Source organism: Podarcis raffonei, chromosome 1, assembly GCF_027172205.1.
Source record: "Podarcis raffonei isolate rPodRaf1 chromosome 1, rPodRaf1.pri, whole genome shotgun sequence".
Classification (NCBI taxonomy): Eukaryota; Metazoa; Chordata; class Lepidosauria; order Squamata; family Lacertidae; genus Podarcis; species Podarcis raffonei.
Genome location: NC_070602.1, coordinates 110,808,108 through 110,834,782, shown reverse-complemented (window position 1 = coordinate 110,834,782; position 26,675 = coordinate 110,808,108). Strand labels below are relative to the sequence as shown.

The 26,675-nt window shown below is 42.7% G+C and overlaps 1 protein-coding gene across 1 annotated transcript in view; it reads left to right on the top strand.

Annotated features, from left to right (window-relative positions):
- The window catches only part of ITGAV (integrin subunit alpha V), a 64,409-nt gene extending 45,620 nt beyond the window's left edge, over positions 1–18,789 (top strand). The window contains exons 20-30 of the mRNA XM_053409243.1: positions 988–1,135; positions 3,604–3,696; positions 3,850–3,929; positions 5,253–5,333; positions 5,456–5,561; positions 6,262–6,420; positions 6,976–7,089; positions 12,744–12,857; positions 12,951–13,061; positions 14,301–14,423; positions 16,099–18,789. Of these exons, the coding sequence (XP_053265218.1) occupies positions 988–1,135; positions 3,604–3,696; positions 3,850–3,929; positions 5,253–5,333; positions 5,456–5,561; positions 6,262–6,420; positions 6,976–7,089; positions 12,744–12,857; positions 12,951–13,061; positions 14,301–14,423; positions 16,099–16,194 (1,225 nt within the window). The 3' untranslated portion in view covers positions 16,195–18,789. The remainder of the gene's footprint in view (positions 1–987; positions 1,136–3,603; positions 3,697–3,849; positions 3,930–5,252; positions 5,334–5,455; positions 5,562–6,261; positions 6,421–6,975; positions 7,090–12,743; positions 12,858–12,950; positions 13,062–14,300; positions 14,424–16,098) is intronic.
- Positions 18,790–26,675: the final 7,886 nt, after the last annotated feature.

The window sequence follows — 26,675 nt, the reverse complement described above, 5'->3', positions numbered from 1 at the left end:
TAACCTCAATTTCCAAAAATTATCTTTGAGGGTCCCCACACACAACAGTTTGATGGGTTGTTATTTTGGAACAAAGGCAACTTCATGGCATCAGTTGCAAAATGGTTTTGCACATGTTCAGACTTCTGTTTCTAAGCAAACTTACCCTTTAACAAACCCTAGCAGCAGATTCAATCACTGTTCACCACAAGGTGCTCATACAGGAAGGGTTTGTTTTTTTTAATGTGCTTGTGCATAAGATACAAGCTGTAAAAGTCATACCAAACAATTCCTGAGACCATATAACACCGGTCCTGAAAGATCTTCATTGGCTCCCATTGGCTTCTGAGCACAATTGAGAGTGTTGGTGCTGACCTTTAAAGCCCTAAACGGCCTCTGCCCAGTATACCTGAAGGAGCATCTCCACCCCCATTGTCCAGCCCAGACACTGAGGTCCAGCTCTGAGGGCCTTCTGATGGTTCTCTCACTGCAAGAAGTTAGGTTACAGGGAGCCAGGCAGAGGGCCTTCTTGGTAGTGGCGCCTGCCCTGTGCAACGTCCTCTCAGCAGATGTCAAGGAAATAAGCAACTATTTTACTTTCAAAAGACAACTGAAGGTGGCCCTGTTTAGGGAAGTTTTTAATGTTTGATGCTGTATTGTTTTTAATATTCAGTTGGAAGCCGCCCAGAGTGGCTGGGGAAACCCAGCCAGATGGGTAGGGTATAAATAATAAATTATTATTATTATTATTATTCCCTGTACAAGCACCTCACAGTGAGCTGTCACTGGATCTGCTGCCAACCTGCAGAGAGTGGCTCCCAAGTGTTAAAATGTCGAGCCTTTCAGCCAAAACATTGTAAGAGATATTCATCAGGCCAGTTAAGGATTAAAAGCAAACATTATTTGGGGTTTATTATAAAGCCCACAAGCCACTTGCAGGTCACGACCCACAGGTTGAGAAACACTGATCCAGAGGCCTCACTTTTGTTCCATATTGGTCTTGTGCAGTGATCAGAAGCAGATCTATATTGGGGATGAGAATCCTTTAACCCTGGTCGTCAATGCCGAGAACCTAGGAGAGGGAGCCTATGAAGCTGAACTCTTTGTTACCGTCCCACCTCAAGCAGACTTCATTGGCATAGTTCGCAACAAGGAGGTAAGTCTAGTGAGTACGCTTTGGGCAGAGTTTATTGCAACAAGTTTGTGTTTATTTATTGCTGCCTTTATATCCCTTTCCTTCAACTCCAGGTGGCATACATGATTCTCCCTCTCCTCATTTTATTCTCACAGCAACCCTGTGAGGTGGGTTAGCCTGGCCCAGGGTCACCCGGACAGCTTCAAGACTGAGCGGGGATTTGAACCCTGCTCTCCCAGGTCCTAATCCAACACTCTAACCACTACACCAAACTGGCAATGCAGTGGTGTAAAATTAGACCTGTGCTAAGTGTCCAACCACATACACAGTCTTCCTTTGTTTGTTGGAGTCTACTTGGGTTTTTTATATCACATATCTGGTTGCTGACAAAAGGATGCTGTGGAACCAACGTTCTGCAGCCTGCCATCCCCCTCTGTGTTTTGGACCACAAGTCTCTTCAACATTGAGAGAGCTAATGGGAGCCCAGCAAAACCTGGAAGGTACCAGTTTGGGGGAGTTTGCTATGGAAGTTTACTGCTATGGGTTTGCCTTATGGTCTGCAGTCCGACCTACCAATCCTGTGGTGGCAAGTCTCGTGCAGGAGACAGATTATTTTGAAATAATCTGCGTACACGGGTCCCTGCTCAACTGTGGACCCACTGTGTGGCTCACTATCTCTTGTTATCAATTGCTCATCTCAAAATGAAAAACGGCAGTACAAATGAGATCTCAGTTCAGTTGTGCTCTTAGCACAAATGTGTATGTTGCTTTCTGTTTGGGGAGGGAAAGGTATGCAAGAAAATAACATCAGCTGCATTGGTTGCTGAAAATCCTTTCTACGTGATGCTTAGCTCATGTGGTTGCATTTCAAACAATTGATGTGGGAAGCAGCAATATGAGTGTGCTACTCACATGATCAGAAGATCCGTACATTACAAATGGGACCTGGAATAAGACTGCTAGGGAAACAGCTCTGGGCAACTACAGTGAGCTTTAGACAAGACCATTCATTGAGCTTCAGGCTCCTAATTATGGATTTGAACCTGGGTCTCCCACATCCCAAACCCTAGTTCTGTCTACCATATCACACACTCTCATCAAGTGCTAGTTCAGTGTAGCCCAAACTTTCACTTGGTGGGGGGTGGCTTTCTTGCCTCAGCATCCCAGTTCCTTCATGATAGGCCTCAGTAATTTCACATTATAAATATAATCATTTTCCTTCATTCAACATGTCTACTTAGCATTTAAAGTAAGGAAGCTGTTAGGCAAAGTTTAAAAGTGCCACCTTTTGTGGCTATTTTGCTTCATCCCTTTTAGTTGATCATAGGTGCTGATGAACAGTGTCGACCTGCCAGCTGGAAGATAAAGCTGGATGATCCTCTCCTAAACTGGGAGAGAGGTGTCTCGTCTAGCAACAGGGATCAGTCTGTGCAAAGCAAGCCAGACTGCTAAGACAAAGCTATTTCTGTTGAGGCGCTTAGAGCCACACATTTGGTAATTAAATTAATTCAGGCTCATGCTCTTACACCTTGGGAAATGAATGGGGCGATCCCAAATGACTGGGATAAGTGCCTTAGCTGTTGCTGTTTTGTCCCTAACATGGCAATAATTAAGACTGTACAATGCAATAAATGCACCAGAAAAATTCTGCCATGTCAAGATTCCCCCGCCATGATGCATTCAGGATTTACTTCAGAGTTGTTAGCAACTGACTGTATTGGTATCTTAAAGAAGATTTAAGAGCCAAAGTTCTAGGTGAAGTTTTTACAAATAAATGTTTTGGTAATACAGTCATACCTTGGAAGTCAAACGGAATCCGTTCCGGAAGTCCGTTCGACTTCTAAAATGTTCGAAAACCAAAGCGTGGCTTCTTGTTGGCTGCAGGAAGCTCCTGCAGCCAATCGGAAGCTGTGGAAGCCCAGTTGGATGTTCGGGTTCCAAAGAACGTTCGCAAACCGGAACACTCATTTCCAGCGTTCAGGAGCCAAAATGTTTGACTTGCAAGGCATTCGGGATCCAAGGTGCGACTGTACTATTACCTAAGTAATGGAGTACTGCTAGAGTACTGATGAAATGTCGCTGCCTTAAACAAAGCAGCACTGCCCATTTGGAAGCCATTTTGGTGTTGTCAATACAGTTCCGAACTTGGACCTGAGTTCAGTTTCCTCTTTAGTCATATGCACAATGGAGCAAATCACTCTTTCCCACTCTTACATCTAGATAAGTGTGTGCTTAGAGATTACAGCCTGATAATGGATTATTTTCTCTGGACTTGAAAAACACTAGTGATCTTTGCACCACACTTGCCAGCGGAGAGACAGGTTCTGAACCCTAAAATGTCATGTTTGATAGACCGCTCATAACCATTGGAAGTGCTAAAGAATTCAGTGCAGACAATAAATATCATTATATGTCAGAAGGAGAACGTGCTTAGAGAATGATAAGTATTGTGCTCTTCTCTGAAAACAGTCACCTTTGTTTCACTGCAGGATTTGGCAAGGCTTTCATGCGCATTTAAAACTGAGAATAAAACCCGGCTAGTTGTCTGCGACCTTGGGAATCCAATGAAAGCAGGAACAAAAGTAAGAATTAACAAAAACAAAGGGTTTGCTGGTTTGGGAGGCAGCCTTATACTAACTGCCTTTTGGTTAATTGGATGAGCCACACGATGGGTTAAACCAACCTCTTTCCAACTGTCACATGTTAAATCCTGTACATCTTCTTTTGTGTTCAAGCTTTCAGCCGGCCTCCATTTTAGTGTTCATCAGGAATCTGAGATGGACACCTTTGTGAAGTTTGATCTACAGATTCGTAGGTATGGGGCACTTAGCACTGTGTCTAATAACTGGGGCTGCTATTGAAACGAGGGGGGGGGAGGGAGGCAGAAACAGAATTAAATTATAAATAATAGTAATATTATTGTCTGTAAGAATATTAAATTGCAACAATGTAATTATATGGTGCATATACACTCACACACACATTTCCAATTTAATACCACCTTCCCTTTTTAGCCATTTTCTTAATTTATTTAAAAGCATGTATGCGTATCTCACATGTTTCAGAAATCTCCAAGCACCATGCAGTCTAAAAAGAAACAATATATCATTAAAACATTTTGCCCGTTAATGTCATAAATGAAATCTTGTTTGAGGATCTTTGTGTACCTGTGGCCTTTTGCATTTAAAAGGCCGCTGCCTCTCTTCCAGAATCTATTGTTTTAAAAACCTGCAATCTAACATCAGTCAGGACTGCATTGCCAATATATTACATTTAACCGCAAAGACTGAGACACTCAGCATATTAGTCGACATACGCTGTAAAAGGAATGTATTGATTTGCACATCTCCAAAATGGGATGTACAGAGTAAGTTGGAGAGAGAGAGAGAGAGAGAGAGAGAGAGAGTTAGTTTATATTGGATTGCATTCCTCTTTTAAATGGCTGTCTTAAGACCAATGAAACTTCTGGCCAGAGAGAACCTGACACATTTTGTTACCTGAGGCAAATTCCAGAGGTTGGCCCCTGCAAATACAAATAAAATAACTAAATTGACAGTTTGCTGCCCTTTAAATGCAGGGATAGGAAACCTGTGGCCCTCCTGATAGTGTTGTACTCCCATCAGCCCCAAACAGCATCACCAGTGGTTGGAGCCCATGGGTAGGCAAACTAAGGCCCGGGGGCCGGATCCGGCCCAATCGCCTTCTCAATCTGGCCTGCGGATGGTTCAGGAATCAGCATGTTTTTACATGAGTAGAATGTGTCCTTTTATTTAAAATGCATCTCTAGGTTATTTGTGGGGCATTTGTGGGTTCATATATTTTTTTCCAAAATATAGTCCGGCCCACCACATGGTCTGAGGGACAGTGGACCGGCCCACAGCTGAAAAAGGTTGCTGACCCCTGTCGTAGCCCAACAATGTTTGGAAGGCCACTAGCTTCCCACCTCTGATTTAAAGGAGTAAGTTCTCAGAAAGCAGCCACTCTTCAGGCATTGCAGGAAAAGCAACTCACTTGAAATGGGCTACTGAACTGAACCGTGTACTTTCAGCGCATGCTGCTTGTAGGGTAGAACCTCCTTCCTTTTACCTTCGACAGCAGCACATGACTTGACTCACTGTGCCATTGCATTGTTCCACAGCTCTAACATGTACAACAACCTAAGCCCCGTGACATCTTATCAGGTGGACCTGGCCATCTTAGCAGTTGTCGAAATCAGAGGGTGAGTGATGGCCTTGGCGCCATTTTAGCTAGTGCCTCGTTTCCTTCATTTCACAATTACGCGGCTTATGCTGCATGCTCACGGTGCCTGGTGGTTATTGTGCGCTCCTTGTGTAATTTTAGGGTTTCTTCTCCGGATCATCTTTTTCTCCCAATTCCTAATTGGCAACCCAAGGAGAATCCAGAAACAGAGGATGACATCGGGCCTCTGGTTCAGCATATCTATGAGGTAAATCTGTGCTCAAGGCTGTAACCAGAAGGCCATGCCTGCTAGAATCATGCCTTACCTCTTGCCAGAATGGTAAACTAATCAGATGGCCTTGTGGGCTGCAGAGTGAGGTCCACCAGGCAGCTTAGTACTGTATGCAGGGATGTCACACGTCATGGTGTGTTCATGCATTTAAGGTACCGAGACCACCCTTCTACCCTCCTCTCTCCCCCAGAAACAGAACAGAAAGACTTAAGAGCATGCCTGAAAAATGTGTTACCTGCCAAGCCAAACACAACCCATGAGTCACTGTACTGTAGCCTGCCAGGTGCTTTACAACCTTTGGGCGGTATTTAACATAACAAATATGTATTAACATCTGTAGTGGCAAGTGGCTCAGTTCTGAACCAATGTCACACAGCTTTGAGATAGGTAAGAGCAGAGGGATTTGCTGTGGTCAACCCAATGTTGGCTCTTCAGATGCTAATGGACTGCAGCTTCTATCATCCCCAGCCAACATGAGCGGTGGTCAGGAATGAGGGGAGTTGTAGTCCAACAACATCTGGATGGCCTTTAAAATAGCATAGGACTGCCTGGCTATGCCCACAGACAAGCTGTTGGGGCATATGCCACAATAGCCATAGGAGGGGATAGGATTGTACTGCAAGAGTGAAAATAGCATCGTTCTTCGTGGTCATTTGTTTCTCCTGCCTCTCACTAGCTCAGAAACAATGGCCCGAGTGCTGTCAGCAAAGTGATGCTCAATCTTCAGTGGCCTTACAAGTATAACAACAACACCCTGTTGTATATTATGGAATATGAAATTGAAGGCCCCATGAACTGCACTTCCGATATGGAGATTAACCCGCTAAAAATTAAGGTAAGTCGAAAGCATCTTCAGATATTCCGTGTACTGAGCAATCCATCTGTCTTGAATGTTTAAAGCAATACAAATCATTGTTAATGGTTATAATGCTAAAGAATATTCAACTTCATTGTCATCATAAGGGGCAGGGGGGAATCCAGCGGTTGTTAGCTTGTATCTGCCCAAATGCTTGGGCAAAGAGGTTTTTCTGTGCAAATGTTGAGCAAATTCGTTAGAGAAGAGAGGTACAGGGAGAAATGAAGTGACCTTGGGAGGGTGATGATGCAAACATACTCTCATCTCATTTTCTCAGCAGCATAGACCTTCCCCACTAATGATCTGGTTGAAGTCACCTCACTCAGTAACCAGCCCATCCCCTTGTGGGCTCACTTGACAACAGCAGTTCCCTGAATGTGGACAGGGCAAGTGACCATTTCAAAATGGCCATGGGTGTTTTGGTATCTCGTTTATCGCTCTCAATTTCCAATGTATGCTGTTCACCCATCCACAAAGTGTTTAGGAATGTGTCACCAATCCGTACTGATAATCGAACCCTTCTTGATGCTGTAGATGTCAACGCCTCACCAAGATGAAAAGAATGAAACAACGAATGGAGGAGATAGCCGCAGTCACAATGTCAACCGGAGGGACCTAAGTGCAGCTGAGGGAGATGTACAAACTTTGGTAACTTCTGTTTATTGATTTGTTTGAGAATCTTAGGTATGCTTCATGTGTCCCAAGGGATTGCTCTGTAAAGCAAATTCTGATATAGATGCATAGCCCTGATGGACCATGACGGACAGATTGGTTAGGGAAACTCTGAGAAAAGAGGTGAGCAAGCTGGTGAGATGGTTGCCCAAACCTCTGGCAGCCTGCCTCTGTCTTTAGGTAAAGATGCCGAGGCTCTACTGCCTCACTCACTGGAGATCGAAACTGATCAGATGCTTTTTGATGAGTAGAGACCTGCTATATGGTACCTATGTAATGCAAGACATCCTGATCAACACAAAACATGCAACATGGTGTATTTGAACATCTCTCAGTGTGGGGGCTAGAGGGGATGATTAAATTGCTGTCCAAAATACTGGAGAACCACTGCCAGTCAACACAGATGGACAAATGATCTGATCAGTATAAGGTAGTTCTTATCATTGAGTCAAGATTTGATTTGGCCTAGGGGAAGACTGTTATGGGCATACATCACAACAGGGGAGTGTGTGAGAATGAGAGAGAATATGTTGCATAGTTCCCTTCAGATATTTAGCAATGCAAGTTCCCCTTACCAGAGATACCTGTGAACTACAGATAATTTTGCCTTGATGATGATGATGATGATGATACTTTTATTATTTATACCCCACCCATCTGGCTGGGTTTCCCCAGCCACCCTGGGGAATAAAACATCAAGTGTATGTTTCTAGGTGTGTAGTGATGCTTCTAGGTGTATAGTTCCAGGTGTGTTGGCTCAGCACTATTTAAATCTGCAAATTACATGGACTTTGTATCTAAATTCCCTTTCTGAAGGAGCCCAGTGAATTAAGCAGGGTTGCAGAATCCAAATCGCTGCAGACACCACTCTGCAACTTTGCACCTCTTCTTTTGCAGGCACTGTTTTTGGTTTGCTCCTAAATTGCACACCAACAGAGGTTGCCACCAGAGGTTGCAATAAATGGCCAGCCAGGACTGTACCAGCCCTAAGATTCATAGCACTGTAAGGTTGGAAGGGAACCGACTCTATGAAAGATTCCTGAGGGCCGTTTTACAGTGACCTTAGCATACATTCCTTGCTAGGTTACATTTCTCAAATTCAAAACCTCTTAGAGCCTGAGTATTGCAATTCTAGTTCCCTGGGATGTTCCACTAGCAATGCCTCTGAGAAAAATCCTTATACGGAATGATTTATAACCACTAGAACAACTGATTAAGACTGAGCATGCTAAGCGACTTCCGGGTTAGCGCCATCGACTAATGGCGGATTCCCTCCGAGCTCCGGAGGGAATTGGCTCCGCAGGATTTGGGTCTTGCCGCTGCGGCGACGCGGGGACCCTCAGAAATCACAGGCGCTGAAGCCTGTGAACCTGGTGACTCGGCGGGCACCATTTGCGCCCCCCCGACCCGCGAAGGAGTCTTTTTAAAGGCTTCGGAACGGGGGACGGGGTGAGCAGCGCAGTGCTGAGAGTCGACTGCTTCTCCTCTGGAGTGAAGCTGCATGCCATGGTCGGAGAGCGCTGACTTCTTCTTGTGAACAATTGGACTTTAAAAGCAACAACCCGTGAGTAGTACGGAAATTGGATTTGCAAAGAAAAAAATTTTTTGAATTAGGCACGATCGGGGAAGGCGCAAACAGGAAGTGCGTCTCCCCGTCTTGTAAATAATTTAAAGCAAGGACTAGTTAACTAAGGTGGAGAGAACTTCTTCTTCTTTATTGTGTAAAAGACATTAATTTCACGATTTGGCAGTATAAGTAATTTTACTGGAGGATAAGAGCTAATTTTGAGAGCTAAAGTGCCACCCCCCCGGACCCGGGAGTGATCCGCGAGAGAGCCTGTTGAGGAGATATAGAAGAGTTTGACAGCTGTCAAATTAGCTGTCAAGAAGGAAAAAGAGAACTTTGTTTCTGCTGTCTCTGCTGGATATATTTGTTACAATTTGGTTATATTTTGTTGAAAACAAGGAAGAACTGATACAAACTAACTTGATTTTTGGATTTGAACTGGAAGGAAGATTAAGTAACCAAAATCCCTCTAGAGGGGGTTTTGGGACATTACAAGAATGGCTGAAGGAGGAAAAATTCAAGCTAAATTGGACAGAGTTTTTCTTCTCTTGGGAAAGTTACAAGGCCAAATTGATGTTTTGGCTACCAATGTTGCAACTCTGGACTTAACAGTAAACAAATTCATTGAATTTGATAAGGATTTGACTCAGGAAGTTCATGCAGCTGGACAAGAAGAGAAACTTGAGAGATTTGAGAGTGTGGAGAAAGAGATATATGTTGTTTCTGAGGAAAAGGAAGGAGGAGATATAATGTTGCAGATGACAAAGGAGAGCCAGAGGCCTGACATGATGGTTACAAAGGAAAATAAGTACTGGATGATGAAAATCTGGTCTGAATTGGAGATTGAAGAATGGAGAGATCTCCTTATGTGGAGATCTGAAGACCTATGGATTACAAATTTGATTAAGGTGGCAGTTGGAGCTTTTGGGACATTTGGACTTAAAAGGAGTAAGAAACAAGATTCGGGCTCCACTTTTAAGTATGGAGGTCTGGCTGGAAGAAACATGGACCCTATTGGGACAGAGCTTCTCCGAGATCTGGTGTTTAATACTAAGGACTACCAAAAAAACCGGCAGAGAGGAATTGAGAGAGAATTAAGAGCCTCGGACGTGAGGTCTCCAGGCTGATAGTAGACTAAGATTGATGGACATTTGTTGGGGATCGAAACCGGGAAAGGGGGGGTGGGGTTTGGGAATCCAAAGGGTGTACAATTATAATCTGTTTTTTTATTTTGTTTTGTTATTAGTATGAAAATTGGGGAATTCGTGGAAGGGAATTTGGGTCGACTTTAGAAAAAAGTTTTAAGAATGAGCACTGATGTACAAATATTGATGTTTATAAGTTAAAATTGGTTTTTCTAAAATGAATTAAATATAAAAAGGTCAAAAATTGGGGATAAGAACTTGTTGAACTAACAATTTGAATTGGAATATAAGAAGGGGAGGTGTGGGGAAGTCAGGGAAATATGTTATTGAAAATACGGATTGTAAACTTTATGTGTTTTTAACTTTTTTCTTTTTTCTTTTTTGATTTTTTAATGTATTAAGGTGGAAAATCTCAATAAATATTTTTTTTAAAAAAAAGACTGAGCATGCTAAGCTCATTTGGAGTTCTCAGAATAAGTGGGTGTAACTCATTTAAATGTGTGTAAATACTTTGCATGGTATGAATAATCGAACACATGACTTAGATAACCCAGAGCCACAAAATCCTAACACGGGACACACACAAATGGTGCACATCTACATCCTTTGCCACTGGCATATTCCCCTGTCCTCTCTGCATTTGGGTGACAGCAATGGCAATTTGAAATGCAACATGCATGCCTGCAGCTGCTGCTGCAATGTTTTCCCCATGATCAGGAGGAAGAGGTTACAGCATTACATCAGCCACTGCAGGGTAGCAAATATTGGATTTTAATGGCCCTAGCGAGAGATGATTTAATGCTGCATGTTTATTGCACTTCAGATGCCTGTGATATACGAGGTGCAAACCTCTACAACTGATTTGCCAGCTTGACAAATAACTCATTGTTCCAAGCCTTTCCAGGAATGGAAAAGTCAAGGACAATGGGATTCTCAAAATCATGTGCTGATGACTTACCTTTGTACCTTGTGGTTTCACAGTTCAAGGGTGCTGCCTCCTGTGTCCAAAAGGTGCTTTATTATTGTAGGTGTGATGAAAAGGAAAGCACACACAAAAAAGGCACCCTTGTTCTTCTCCACCTTAATTTTGCTTGGAACTGTATGCGCATGAAATCACAGAGCACAGGTGTGTTCATGAAAAATGGGCATTTAAAAAAATTGCATTCTGAATTTCCATGGTGTCGCGACAAAAAATAATTCCATCCTATACTGATGGAACTATTTCTGTTTCTTCTCTCTTTCCACATCTGTCCACATCTCATCTTAAGTGCCCTCATTCATGGAACATTCATCTTTCCCCACCCACAGCAATAGATAAGACCTGGAAACATGGATAGAGGAGGTGCAAGCAACACATGAGATTTCTTTTTTCTTTTTTTATATATAATTTTTATTGGATTTTGCACAAATTTTCCAACATAACAACTCCAAAACAACATAACAAATCTTTGGCTATCACAGCCTAAGACTTCCTTCAACCACTTCTAATGGTTTTCTAAATTCCTTTCTGATTTTGCATTTTGTTACTATGCTTATTGCTAAAAGTCCAATCTTACATCAGCGATCTTAGTCCTTTTCACAGTAATTTATGTAGTCCTCCTTACAAAACTTCTTGTAACCCTACAAGCAATGTTAGGTAATTACAACTGACTTTCAGATACAACATAAATTTCTTCCAGTCCTTTAGGAAAGTCTGGTCCTGCTGGTTTCGAATTTTCCCTGTTAGTCTCGCCAGCTCAGCATAGTCCATCAATTTCGTTTGCCATTCTTCTTTTGTTGGCATTTCCTCTTGCTTCCATTGTTGAGCTAATAATATTCTTGCTGGAAGAAATCTCATTGAATAGAATAAGAACAAGAACACATGAGATTTCTTCTCGCTGTTTCTTTGAAGCATCCAGGGTAGCTTTGACAGTCTGTTCTCTAGCTGAAGAAACTGGAGCAGAAAAGGGAATGAGATAACAGGCAGAAATGTTGTTTCATGCGAGTCTGCTTACATGAAATAAACATCTTCAGGGGGAAACAAGTTGCTGTTAGTTCCCAGACATTTTGGTGAATGCCGTAGTGGAAATGTATGTAGGTAAATTTAGCCAGGGAGATCTAGCTAAAAATGGTTCAGGAGCATATGCTTTTTATTCACACTTGACTCCCTTTACCCAAACTTCAACATTTGGTATGAATATCACACAAGTCACCAGCAGCGTAATTCAAAGTCTCGCTGCAGTGGTGCCCAAGCAGGGTGTAGTAGTTGTTACACCACCAAACATGTTAGGTCACCATTGTAGTAATAACAGCATTACAAGCAGCTCTCAGGAGGTGGATCCAACGCATAAGAAATACCGTATTTTTCGTCCCATAGGACGCACTGGCCCATAGGACGCGACTAGTTTTATGGGGGAGAAATAAAGGGAAAACAAATTTCCTTTATTTCCCCCCCAAAACCAGGTTGGGGAATCCAAACCAGGTCGGGGAACAGCGGGATGGCGGCGCTGCGCCTCCCCGCTGTCCTCCGAGCTTGTGGGGCTGCCCGATGTCTGCCCGAAGCGCCGGGCGCTCTGCTTTCAGCGCGCCCCGCGCTCCGGGAAGCAGGCTGCTATCCGCAGCCGAGGGAGCCCTGCGGGAACTCCCGTGGGCTCCCCAGGCTTGCTGATAGCTTGCTGAAGCCTGGAGAGCGAGAGGGGTCGGTGCGCACCAACCCCTCTTGCTCTCCAAGCTTCAGCGAAAGCCTGCATTCACCCCATAGGACGCACCCAGATTTCCCCTTCATTTTTGGAGGGGAAAAAGTGCGTCCTATAGGGCGAAAAATACGGTAAATCAAGAAGTAAATGGAAGCATGGATAGCTCTGTGGTAGCAGTTTGCTTTGAACATAACATCTGAAAACTCATGCACAGCTCTTCCTCTCCTATTGTTTTAACCTTAGGGCTGCGGAACTGCAGAATGTTTAAAGATATTCTGCCAAGTGGGTCGCCTAGAGAGGGAGAAGACGGCAATTCTGTATTTAAAATCTCGCCTTTGGACTCAGACTTTCATGAACGTAAGCATCCATTGCTGTTCCTACGACATCTGCCTGCCCCTGAATAATATAAATTCTAATTTGACATTTTCTTTCTTATCATTCTCATCACAGAAAGAAAACCAGAACCACTCCTATTCTCTCAAATCATCCGCTTCCTTCAGCGTTATCGAGTTCCCTTACAAGAATCTTTCCTTTCCCGAAGATGTCCACAATTCTACAATAGTAAGCTATTTGATATTCAAAATTAGCGCGACCCAGGGCAACACAATTAAGCTGAAAAGAGTTGTCAAAATGAAACACGCATCTGATCTGCTTCCAATGTTTTTACTGTTCTATATTAAATCGTGGATTGTTGGGCTCATTCAGTTTTATCACATGCTGCTGAAGCTTTTAATTAAATTTTAGCCTTCAATTAAAAGCTTTAGATGCGGCCTTCACACTGCTGCTCCAGAATGGGCTCATGTCTGGCCCTGGCATACAGAATAGCATTGGCGCAGAACTCGGAGCCAGCCCATTGCATTGCAATCGACTAATCACACAATTGCAGACCCAATCCTGTGCATGTTTACCTAGGACATATGTATTCTATTGAGGCTTATTTCCATGTAAATGTGCACAAGATTGCAGCCCTGAACTTCAGCAGATTTATCACCATCAAAGACAGCAATATTAAGCTAGACAGCATGGAGGCTTCGGTGGTGTTTAATTGGCCCTAACAAGCTTCCCCAAATGGAAGGACTACAGTCGTACCTTGGGTTTCGAACAGCTTAGTTCTCAATTCTTTTGATCCCGGAAGTGACTGTTCTGGTTTGCAAACTATTTTTGGAAGCCAAACGTCCCACGGGGCTTTGTGGCTTCTGATTGGCTGCAGGAGCTTCCTGCAGCCAATCAGAAGCCGTGCTTTGGTTTCCGAATGTTTTAGAAGTCGAACAGACTTCTGGAATGGATTCCGTTCGACTTCCAAGGTACAACTGTACTTCTGTTCATGGAAGGCTTTTGCTCCAGTAGCGGGGAGGCAATTCTGAGATTCCTCCAAACCTCCACAGCAGATTTTCAGAGGGTGCGAGCGGCTGCAGGGCAAAGGAGGGCACTGATTAAGCTTGCCTCTCCCACTTCTGCCATCAAGTATCCTGTGAGTGAATACCACTCAAGCATATTCCCATCAGTGGGAGCAAACTCAAAATCCAAGTCAGTGAAGCTATGCGATCATCTTCCGACCAGAAGCTACCTTTATCTTACGAGCCATTCGGCAAGCAATGCCAGATTCTGCTCCTGCCAAATCACAGCATGCACACAAACATAGACCAGGAAAACCTTGCTCCTTCCCTTTCGTTGAACAGTGTTTGTTTCTGCCCACTGGTGTGCCACATGCAAGTGAATCATGAAGAATTTCCAAAGCATCTCCCTCCAACGCTCTACATTGTTTCTCTATAAAATACGTTGTCATCTCCTCCTCTTTAGGTTACCACGAATATCCTGTGGGGTATTCAGCCAGCACCCATGACCGTGCAAGTCTGGGTAATCATACTAGCCGTCTTAGCAGGATTATTACTTCTGGCACTTCTAGTCTTTATAATGTACAGGGTAAGTGGTGTCTTTAATGAATCTTAGAACTGTAGAGTTGGAAGGGACCCTGAGGATCATCTAGTCCAACCCCCTGCAATACAGGAATATGCATTTGTCCCATATGGGGATCGAACCTGCAACCTTTGCCTTATCAGCACCATACTCTAACCTACTGAGCTATCCTGGTTCATTTTATTGTTCTATGGTACTTTTCTGAGTGCATATTCCTATACTCGTCTGTGATTAGCTCCCATTGAACTTGGTGGAGCTTATTTCTGAGTAGGTTCAACCTAGGGGGAAGAAACCTCTAAATCAGTGGTTCTCAACCTTGGGTCCCCAGATGTTTTTGGCCTACAACTCCCATAATCCCTAGCTCACAGGACCAATAGTCAGGGGTGATGGGTGTTGTAGGCCAAAAACATCTGGGGACCCAAGGTTGAGAAAGGCTGGCTGCTCTAAATCATGGGTGGGGAACGGGATCCAGTCAGTGGGCCAGATCCTTACCTCTGCCACAAAGAAACTTTGAAAGATGGGTGGGGCTGACCACCTGTCAATCCCCCAAGATGACCTCTCCAGAGGGGATCACAGGGCACAAATCCACTGATGGGTACTGGCAGTATAACCGCAAAGGAGATCAGCTGATGGGCACAAAGAATGTGCTCTTTTTGTTTGCAGACAGGTCTGGTTTCAGTTAAAATGGACCTATTTCCTCTGCCAGCCTGTTGATTGGCTGCATTAGAAAGTTCTCAGTGGGGCACTTTGTAGTGCACATCCCAGCAACATCAGTATATGCCCTACACTTGATGTCAGGTGCGGGGCAAAAGGCTGTGGATTGGGGAAACTGTCTAACTGGGACCTCTACCAAGCCTAAAGATAGCCGAAGGTTCCCCTGTTCCTCCAAATTGACTTACCTTTTGTGTTCCATATAAATATTTGGAAATCAAAGCCAGAAATCCAGTAGCCAAAGACAGAAATCGGATGAGTAATCTTTTGGGGCATGCAACATGGTTGTAGAGGTACACGTGCACAATCACATGAAAGCAGAAAACAGGTAGAGTTTGTCGATTTAGCTGCAGCTTCAGATAAACACAAGGAAAAGAACCGAAGGAAACATGTTGTACAGCCTTTGAGATTTCTGTAGCAGTCGGCTGTGAGAGCTCTGGTTCTAGTTGATTCAAATGGACCCTCCCCAGTCCTTTTACAGGTTTGCTTACTCAGAGTATTAGTTATACCAGTTTTCAGTCCAACCTCACAGAACAGGAGCTTGCATGGGAAATATTTAAATGTTTTAAAATAGTAACAGTGACTTGGCTGCTTAAGATCTGCATCCAGATGTTTAAAGATCTGTTATTGCAGAAGGCCTGGCTGAGTTCTGCTGGTGGCAAGAGGTTCAGCAGTAAATAGATCTTTAAAGTGCTGTTGATGTGCTGGGTCAACTAGGCTATGTATGTGGATGTTGTGCATGTAACAACAGTAGCGTGGCATGTGGAAGTCCCATGCACGTATGCGGATTCTGTGCACATGGTAAAATGTTTTTGAAATTGGGGGCTGCATTTGTCTAGCTGTTGTGGGGATGCCTTAACTATTTTGATACCCCAGGATGAGTGAGGCCCAGGGGTGTTTATGGGCAGAGATAATTCCCGTGTCACTCCCAATATCCATTGTATTTCCCTCCTTTCTCTCTACAACGCAGGTGGGTTTCTTCAAGCGTGTGCGGCCACCTCAGGAAGAACAAGAAAGGGAACAGCTGCAGCCGCATGAAAATGGGGAAGGGACATCAGAGGCCTAAGCAGTGTTTTAGCTGTGTCATTTACCAAAAGGTTCAGAATGGTCAACACCTTCCTTTTTTAAAAAAATGTGTATTTTTTCTGCCTTGAGGGACAGACTGTCTAGAATTGCACTGCAGGTGTCTTCTGGCATTTACAGTAGTCAGAGGTTAATTGCAAAATGAGAGCAATATGTTAGCCTCCCTCCTATTTAATCCTGTTCACATACGTGACTAATACATGTGCACTGATGAGCATATTTTTAGTGCCACAGCCTTGCTTATCCAGCTCCGGAAGGCTAAAGACATAAAATGTGTTGATTGGTACAACTTGAACTGCTAGCAAGAGTTTGAAGACCTGCAACTACTACATCCGTTTAATGAACTATGTGTACACTAATTGAAGACTGTCTGGGCTGGACCATTCCACGATACTCACCAATCCTTAGAAGTACTTAACTTGCCACTACATTTTCAAACCAGAAACATCTAAATCGACAAAACGTACAATGTTCTGCTCCAGTTATATGATTTTCAGTGAGTTCGCCATAGAAGACAACTGTACGGTACCCATTTCAGGAATCACTGTCCACTTCGTAGATGCAAAAGATTTATTTCGGTTTCCTAATATTTATGAGAGATCATCAGCCTTTTTCTAGACACTAATATACCCATACTCTGGGAAATGATTGGTTTGTGCACCAGACTTCTGATAACTTTTCTAGCCTTTCATAACTTTTCCGCACTTCAGAAAATTCAAAGCCTATACAAGGAAATGGAAATTCTTCATTCACAATATATTATAAAAATAATTAAGAATATCTGCTTGACCTTGCTATGCATAATTTTACTTCTGCTTTCAAAACGCAAGTTTTGAAACAAAATGGAATTATTTCTAGCAAAACTAGGCTGTTGGAGGATGAGCAAGAAGAGGAAATAGAGGGAGTGAAGAAAATGGTGCTTAGATGAATTGGAATTGTAACCTCTTACAAGCCCACTAGAAGCCTTCATCAGATGTGTCTCACAATTTCCAGCTCTTACTTGCAGCCTAAGGTAGAAAACTGAAGAGTTCAGAAGGCCACATCCCACTCTAGATCTTGGCTTTGCTCTGGGTCTGTACAGATCAAACCCTTAGACATGTAAAGAAGGAATCCTGTTTGTACAAGTAAGTTGACAGGCGGTGGTAGCAGACATGCTGTGCTGAGCATGTCCCAGTGAAGATACTAAGTGGCAGTGTCATGCTGTCTCAAGTGGGACCCCCCTCACCATTGCATTTGCCAGGAAGTTAAAAAAAAAAATCGTCATAGAGGAAAGCAGTGGAGTAATGAAGGGAAAGCATTTTATTCTGAACAGCTCGCAGGATGCATGTTGTTAAGCAGGAAAGAGCCTTAAAGGGCAGCTCCAGTGAATGGGATTTCAGAGGATGTCGACTGTACCTTCACTCTTTCTGGGATCATTGCCAGGATTTGATCTATGGAAGGAAGCTGAAACCTCAGTGTAGATGGTTGGCCAGGTATTAAAGAGCTCTCATGGAGAGCTTTCCTGGAGAAGAGAGACCACTGAGGCGCGATAATACACAAGAAGGCAAATGTGAAGCTGAATTGTAAGGTTTGGTCTTAGGTGCTTCTACCTTTTCCTAAAATGGGGTATTGTAAGTACATTTAATGGGAAGGATATGCCTAGTTGCAGAAATAAAAAAATGTGGTCTATGAGAGCAACTGTGTGCCACGTAGATGAACTACCAAAATTGGGAAATGAGGTCGATTTATCAAAGCGATGTGGTTCTGAATTGCTGATTTATTTTTAAAATCATCTCTATTTTCTGTGAGAGGAAAAATACAAAGGGACTTAAGTTTTAGTGTTTATCTCGGGCCTAGTGCACCACATGCATGCACATCATTTGATTTTGGGGGGGAATATTGATTACTGTACTCGATGACTGTTAGCTGAATGTGTGAACTTAGGAGCAACTGGAAAAATAGAGCTCTATCTATGCCATGGTGCCAGATCTGATGGCCCTTTCATACAGGCAAGTTATCAAGTGATGAGCATGCAGGTGTGAAGTAGGCTTAAGAAAATAAAGAGAAGACAATTGCTCCTATGGGGCTCAAAGTAGCACTTTCCATACAAATGCCATACTGAAAGAGGCTATTGTTTGATAAGCATGAACTGCAACTGCAAAACACAACAGATTGTATCAGTTTCCACTTTCCACCCTGAGTTATTGGATAGTTTTGCTTTGCCACATACAGTGTGTTTTCCATAAGGGCCAATGACACTGCAACACTTTGTAAATAGTACTCTAGTTTATCCAAATCCCTTTTTTCTTGGATATCCCCTCCTAGACCATTCAGATGAATGAATTTGTACTGTATGTAAATATTTTTAAAGGAAAGAATGTCACAGAAGTAGGCAAAATGAAATATATTAAGCATTTTATACTTAATAATTTTTTCATGAAGAATATATATTTTGTACACAGCAAAAGCCTATGCATCAAAATGTACAAAGAACACTACCCCTCCCCAAACCAAAACCAAATGGTTATGTCCTGTCACTTCAGTCTGCTTAATTGGAAGCAAATATGGTTAAGATAAGAGATAAACATTTTTTTCTGGCCTTGTGGTTCTATTGGTCTGTATCTAGACATAGCTGTTACTGAAAGTATCCTTCTTAACAGTACAATCCTATGCATGTTTATTCAGAAGTAAGCCCCATTCTGTTCAATGGGGCTTACTGTCAGGTAAATGTGCACAGAATTGCAACCCAGAGTGAGTTATCAATCAAGTTCATTGCTGAATAGACACATCTTGGTGTGCTGTATTACAAAAGCATAAATTTCCGAGTGGTATATCGTTTAGCAATCTGCCAATTTATATTATTAACTAGAAATTTGAATTTCTTTTATCTGCAGCTTAACGTAACTCGGTGAACAAGCAGATGTAGTCCTATGCTCCCACAGCTAACAGCTGTAACCCAGTGGTGTTGGGAGTTTTGACATCTTTAAATTTAAATATCTGAAAACAACAAGATTTAGAAAACTGACAAAAATGCATTAATTAAAGATGTAAAGGTAGCACTGGGTTTTTCAGTTCTGTGTGGTGTTAGGGGTGTGTGATAGAGGTTTCGTAATTTGAGAGGCATTATGTTGCAACATCAGTGCTTTTTTGCCAAAGCATACCTGTCACTAATATAGTAAAGGTAAAGGACCCCTGACAGTTAAGTCCAGTTGCGAATGTCTCTGGGGTTGCGGTGCTCATCTCGCTTTACTGGCCGAGGGAGCTGACATTTGTTCACAGACAGTTTTTCCGGGTCATGTGGCCAGCATGACTAAGCCGCTTCTGGCGAAACCAGAGCAGCGCACGGAAATGCCGTTTACCTTCCCGCCAGAGCGGTACCTATTTATCTTCTTGCACTTTGACGTGCTTTCGAACTGCTAGGTTGGCAGGAGCTGGGACCGAGCAATGGGAGCTCACCCCGTTGCGGGGATTCGAACCGCCAGCCTTCCAATCGGCAAGCCCTAGGTTCAGTGGTTTAGACCACAATGCCACCTGCGTCCCATCACTAATATAGGACTCCCTAATAATCAAATGAACTATGTATAGGCAACCGCTTTTTAAAAAATACAAAGTGGTATTATATAGTATGATATTTCCTTCAAAGTTATTATACACAGCATTAGAACAAACCATAGAATCATAGAATTGTAGAGCTGGAAGGGACCACAAGCACTATCTAGTTCAGCCCCCTGCAATGCGGGAATCTTTTGCCCAACATGGGGCTTGAACCCATGACCCAGAGATTATGAGTCTCATGCTCTTATCAACAGAGCTGTGTGATCTCTTTGTAAAAATCCCTTCCAGAAACCAACCACCCATTCTTCATAAGACACTGTCATTCTATTGCCGATAGAGCTGATATCTATCTGTCCATAATGCATTTATGCTTTAATATTGGTGCACCACTGCTTCATTTTCATGGCATATTCTGAGAGGTACTGAGTTGATTGAATTATGTAACGGAATGTAATGTTATTATAACTGAATCAACGGGCTGGGAATGGGGCATGATGTTTTTCTGAGTTCGCTGCTCTTTTTTAAAAAAATAATAATCAAATGCAATTCATCTTTTATAACCAGTTTTAATTAATTCCTTGCCAAATTATCAACATATACAGGCCTCACTAAGGAAAAACCAGGTGCTGTAATTCTGTCGGGGCATTCTCTCCCTGTTGCGCATATCTCTAGTCACTTAAAATTCATTCACATTCGCAGGTTTGTTACATAATGTCACAGGACATCCAATTTTATTTATTTATTTTAAATGAGTTTAAGGTCATACGGAAACCTCTGTCTGTCCTGCTTGACCTGTGATGGCTATTTCAAAGGCAGTATCAAGTGATTTTATGTTATGAATGTTGTGTGTGTGAAGTTGAAGTGGAATATCCATGTGCAAATATAATACACTCAACGAGCATGCGTGAACTTAACCCAGTATGTATGAACTGCTTCAGTTGAAAATATTTGCAGAGGTAGGGTGGGGGAAGCCAAAACACTTTCTGGGCAGAAAACTCCACTTTCCGTTTCATACACAATATCTCTTATAGTTATGCAAGTCATCACTGATGTTGAACATGCATTTATATACTCATTCCACTTAGGGTTTTTCTTTTACTTGCATAAAGAATTCCAGGGTCCTAGAGAGGAAGTACTTGAGTGCATCTTATGGGCTCTCTGAAGACTTTATATTGGTGCAAACACTTTAGACTGAAAGTCAGTCTCTTCCATTTGTCTTTTCCCTATGTCTCTTTGCTACAGAATACAGCCAAGCCCAGGACAAGCATAAAATGTGGCACCTCACACACATGTTGGCCTGAGATGAATGTAGCATATATTGTCTCCCAGAGGTCAGCAGGGCAGAGAGCAAATATACTAAACTGACCTTGCAGGTTTAAGTAGGTTTACTCATAGCTAACCCCCACTGCTTTTAGTAGAACCTGTGCACTAATAATACTGCTGAGGTGTGCAACCTCAGTGACTATGTAACTGCTCTAGATAGTATTATGATCACCCACAGGATTAATCAGAAGTAAGCTCCATTGCTTTCAGCAGAACGTATTCACTAGTAAGAATACTTAGGTTTGCAGCCTCCTTGTCTGTATAATTGCTTTGCCCACATTGGGTGACACACCGCGTACGTTAGCAAAGTTTGCTAGTTGCAAACTTATTTAGTTTTTTATAACTTTTGCAAGTAAAATAATGACTGTACTGTTACTGAGCTGATAGTACAGTGCAACTATTGTGTCAAACATTTATTCCTCTAAATATACTGACCTTACAATAATGTTCCATGTCAATTCAACATAAATTAACCCACCACACATAAGTAATACACATTTTACTTAACACTAATAGTAACCAGTGAGAGACTATGGCCTGAACCCAAATATCCATTCATCTAAGGGTGCTTAATTTGTTTGTTTCTTTAGACAGTCCTTCATGCTGCACAGCTGAGTTTTCAAACTCGGGGATTAACTAGACATTATAAGAACAGCATTGCCAGAGCTTCCTTGCAATGTCTGAAGACACACATGGTATTATATTATTGTACTGTGCTCTGCTTTGCCCCAGCTGGCCAACAATGAATTAGGTGAGGCACAACACAGTGCAATTATGTCACATCACTGTACTGTGTTTCTATTTATACCACAGGTGGGGCACCTATAGTGCTCCAGATGTTGTTGGACTACAACTCCCATCGCCCATGACCATTATGTTGCTTGGAGACCCACAACATCTGGAGGGCCCTGGATTCTCCATCTTTGGCCTAGACATTACAGTGAACTGGGGTAGGAGACAGGGAGTTGTCTGTAACATCTGGCTAATATGAGAAAGGAGAGGCAAAAGCAATTTATGATCTCTCATGGGGTGGAGGGTTGTTAGGCAAAAATAAAAGTAAAACATCCCAGTGGGGTAAGCACAAGACTTTCAGCAGGTCTAAGATAAATCTTTGGATTCCAGCCTAAGTTTGTGGTCTTGATGTTTAGAATGTGTATTTTATTTCACCATTCCCTAATTTTTTTATATATATGTAGTGATTTATTGTTTGTGAAACACGTGCGTCATTTTCTAAACAAACCAATGATTGGCAGTGTAACTACCACACAACTGAGACCTTTTCTTAATTATATCATAAATGCACTTTGCTAATATGAATTTCTGGTTACGATGTGCCCTCTTGTCTCAGGACGCTGCAGTGCTATTCAGCCCATCAGTCTGTTTATCTAAACATCTCACACAAACATTTCTTTTCAGATGTCTCACAACCCACTTTAATTTACTATTTGTGATTCCATAGGATATAGGCTGAAATAATATATGTTATGCCATAAACCTGCATCTGTTACTCCAATTTCACTGTCATTCCTTCTCCCAAAGAATCCTGGGAATTGTAGGTGCTGTTGTAGATGCATCCTAAAATATTTTCTGTGTATTCATTTGGCGGAAGTCTTCAATGCACTTTAGACTTTCTCTTAGAAATAAGAATATATGTTTCCTTAAAAAAATAACAATACATTGAAACATCAGATGTGTAACTGGGTTTGACTGTGCATGAACAGGATGGTCACACTATTAATGCTCAGGAATTTTAAAAAGAAATGCATTTGGAAAAGCAATAAATAAAATCCACCAGCACTTACACTTTAAGCTTTATAAAAGTTCTGTGAATTAATAGTATTTTAAATGTTGAAAACAAATAAAACAAATCATTGTTGTCACTCACAGCAGCTGTAAAGAGACCCTATAGGAGATACATTAGCTGTATTACTTGACTTACTACATTGCCCATCCCTTAATCCACAAATCCACTGAAGTTAAAACACTTGGAAAAGAAAGTCAGACATATTTTTAAATTGTTCGCATAAATCAATTGAAGAAATCTTTAATGTAAATAGTAGGATAACTAATGTTTCTTTGTTCGTTGATGAATAAAATACTTATTTCACTCCGTCCTTTGGATTTATTTGCAAAACACAAATATCAGGATATGTACGACTTCACATTCGCAAAATTGCCTTGCATTTTCTCCTGATATAAAACTAGCTGGTGGGACTGTCCAGGACTAATGCATTACCTTAATGTAGCAAAAGCTAGTCAAACTGGTGCATGGGTGTTAGTTAAGTGGTTGGGGAAAATAATGTTCATTGTGCTATTATGATGCAGGCCTGTAGACACTGAACATTACAACAGACCAGCTCTAATACGGCATGCAAAGAGAACATTATTTAAGAATATGAAGTTGCAGGGAATTGGATGAAGAAAGCTTACCAACACTTTGGTTGGTAGGATCCGTATGCGGGGGGCAGTGGCAAACCAGGCCCCACACTTTAGGGGTACCAAGATCTTGTACAAAATCATGGCTGACCTCTTTATAGCCAGTCTCCGTCTGCTTTGTTATTAACTCAGCAGCATTGCAGGCAAGTAAGTCCCTTCCTTCAAAAGCACAGCCCCCCCCCCCACTGTAAACCAAGCCTATCTGCATCAGTTTTACACTAGTTCCTTGGCTATCGGCTGTCCTGGTGCCCCTTTTTTCCCTGCACATGCCCAGTTGCCCCAGTTTGCTCACGACATTAGGAGTCAGCAGCCTTTTGATTTTAGTAAGAGGAAAGGAGACAAGATTCACAATTTCACAGGTGTTGTTTCACCATGAAATCCTTCAGCTTTTTCTGCTGGAAGGTAACTCAGTTGTTTAACCAAATATCTGCTAAGGCAAGTAAAAAGTTGGAGCTATTCTTCCTCAGTGAAAACTTCCTTGGCCAAAGAAGACTTAAAATCAGAATTGTAGAGTTGGAAGGGACCACAAGAGTAATCTAGTCCAACCCCTTCTGTGCAGGAATCTTTTGCCCAACCACAACCCTGAGATGAAGCCTCACGCTCTGCTGACTGAGCCATCTTCCAATCCTATACAGTGTACACCCTTGCTTAAGACTGAATGCTACCAAACACAGTAGTACTTACTAAGCATCACATCATTTCACCTATCTTCTGATTAGTTTATGGAGGGATCGTGGTGGCAGGATTTCTCTCCTGCACTGGCTCTATTTACTATTACAAATGCAGTAGCGAACTTTATTAGGTTGTGAAATAGGGTCAGCTTAGCTCACGGATTGTGAGGATAATGCCAATGTGCGAATCTCTAGGCTGTGTGCACACATTTTCATTTCCCAACTCCAAATCCTATTGTCCTAAAACTGTTTTGTTATATCTTCCTTTTCTGTCTGCTTCAGGGCTTAAAATAACACTGCTTGCTTTGAGGAAGAATTTTGATGCCTCCTTAAAGCTGCATTTTGAGAAGCTCTGAGAATTAGATTGGGTGGGGACACATTACTGTACTCAAAATACTTCAGCAAATGCCTGGGTGATAGGGCCATTAGTGGCTAACAGCCAGATGGTTTAAAGCCTTATGCCCAGAGCATCCTAAACCTCTAAGTGCTAAACAAAAAGGATTGAACAACCTAAGTGCTTATGCCATCAGTCCATAGTTGTCAAGTAGATTCTGGTACAGACCTACTAAACACTCTGATATTGACCACTGTCTTGCTCGATTGGCGTTAGGTGTGTTGCTGTCCATTGTCACAGCTCCCTACAATACTAGTGATACTGAACTAACACTCCCTCAGAATTGTTTGGGATGATCATGCTTTTTAGCAGACAATTGCACTCCCTCAGCAGTGCTTCCAGTATGGCAGGCCCATATTTGCTTGTAATTTGTGAATTTTATTACAGCTGCTATGTGCAGAGGTTGTTTGAAAAACATCTGAATTAAAACTCGCCTCCTCCTCCCCTACAGTAAAACTGTATATTGTATTCCACTTGGAACAACAAACACAAGGGTGAAGGGGAAGGAGCTGTGGGGCTAGGAATCAGGTTGGTGCTAGGTTTGCACGTGTCCCCATTGCCGAAGGCATTTTTCAGTCAAGGCACAGCTATCTCAGGCAACTTGCATGGTAAATAACTCCAGCACGTTGATGTTGCCATATGGAGGAGCACTTCTCACTCCTTCCGCTGGATGACTGACCATGACACAGGAATCATGCCTGAATTTGAGCATCTGTAAACTGGACCGTGTGTAGCCGTCGCCTTTCCCCTCACCCCAGTGCTATATTTGAGAGCAAAAGAAGCCATTAAATTCAGCTTTCACTACCGTTCATGGCTGCAACTGACACTTCAAAGAAGCCTCCGTCTCTGTAGCATTCCTCTCTATTGCTTCTGTCATTCACCAGTAGTCCATGGATCAGTTTAAGAATTACTTAACAGGGTAAGATTATCTTTCTCAAGTTTCCTTGACATAAGCATTGGCAGTGTAATCCCAACGCTGGTGGGGAGTACGTGTGTGAATAGCACATCCCATAGTCAGGCCCCTCTGCATGGCTCTTCTCAATTTCCCCTGGAAACTTTTCTACTGCAAAACAATAGTCGTCAAGTGAAACCAGGTGCCCTGGAAATTTTCATCAAGTGAATCTCCAGCCATCTGATTAGCCCTGACCACAAAATGCAACTGCTAAATCATCACTTATTGAACTACCTACAACAATACCTGCATTCTGGTTGATTTTTCACCTATGGGTTGACTGCAACAAACAAGCAAACCAGAGAATTCACTCACAAGTAAGCATTTGTTTGATGGTCAAGGAAATATAACCTTTCCTTATCACTCCATGCTAATGATGCCATCTCTATAGTAGGAACGGCTTCACCTGTCAAATTTCCGTCTGCCACACAACTGTTATTGTGAATGACTTTGTTAGATGCAGGAACCAAGGATAAGGCTTAATGTACATCTCAGGTCTGGGGTTGAAATGCAGCCCTCCTCTCCAAGTCCAGCATGGAGACCCTACATGGCTCCCCAGCCCCAGCCATCATTGACCCCATTCCACAGCTTCCTTGAGAGTTTTTTGGCTGGCTATGTTTTTTATCTCTGCTGCCTTAGGCTTAACTGGATGAAGGACAGAGAGGGGCATTTAAAGAAGCCCTTACGCTTGATGTTCTGCCCGGTTTTGTTAATTGACCATTGCCTGCATTCGGTCCTCGAATGTTGTCCAGCAGGATGTGCACCTTGGCTTGGAAAGGGTTCCCTACCCCTGTAGCCCATGGAGGTCCTCAGCAAACACATTCACCTTGAAGGCGCCATGAGACGTGTGCGTTATGTGCGTGAGAAAGGGAGGGGGTGTTCAAGAGATACACCAAACAGCATTTTCCAAACTTGGGTCTCCTGCTGTTTTGGAACTACAATTCCCATCATCCCAAACTGGCAAAGCCAGCAGTCATGGACGAAGGGCGTTGTAGTCCCCCCTCCAAAAAAAACCCCACAACCACGATGGAGACCCAAGTTTGGGAAACACCAGGAGCACCTTTGAGGCGCAAGCCCTGCTGCTAGGGGAAAGAAGACGCCAACACACTCCACCCCCGTCCAGTCACCGAGAAACCACACTTCAGCGAGGGCGG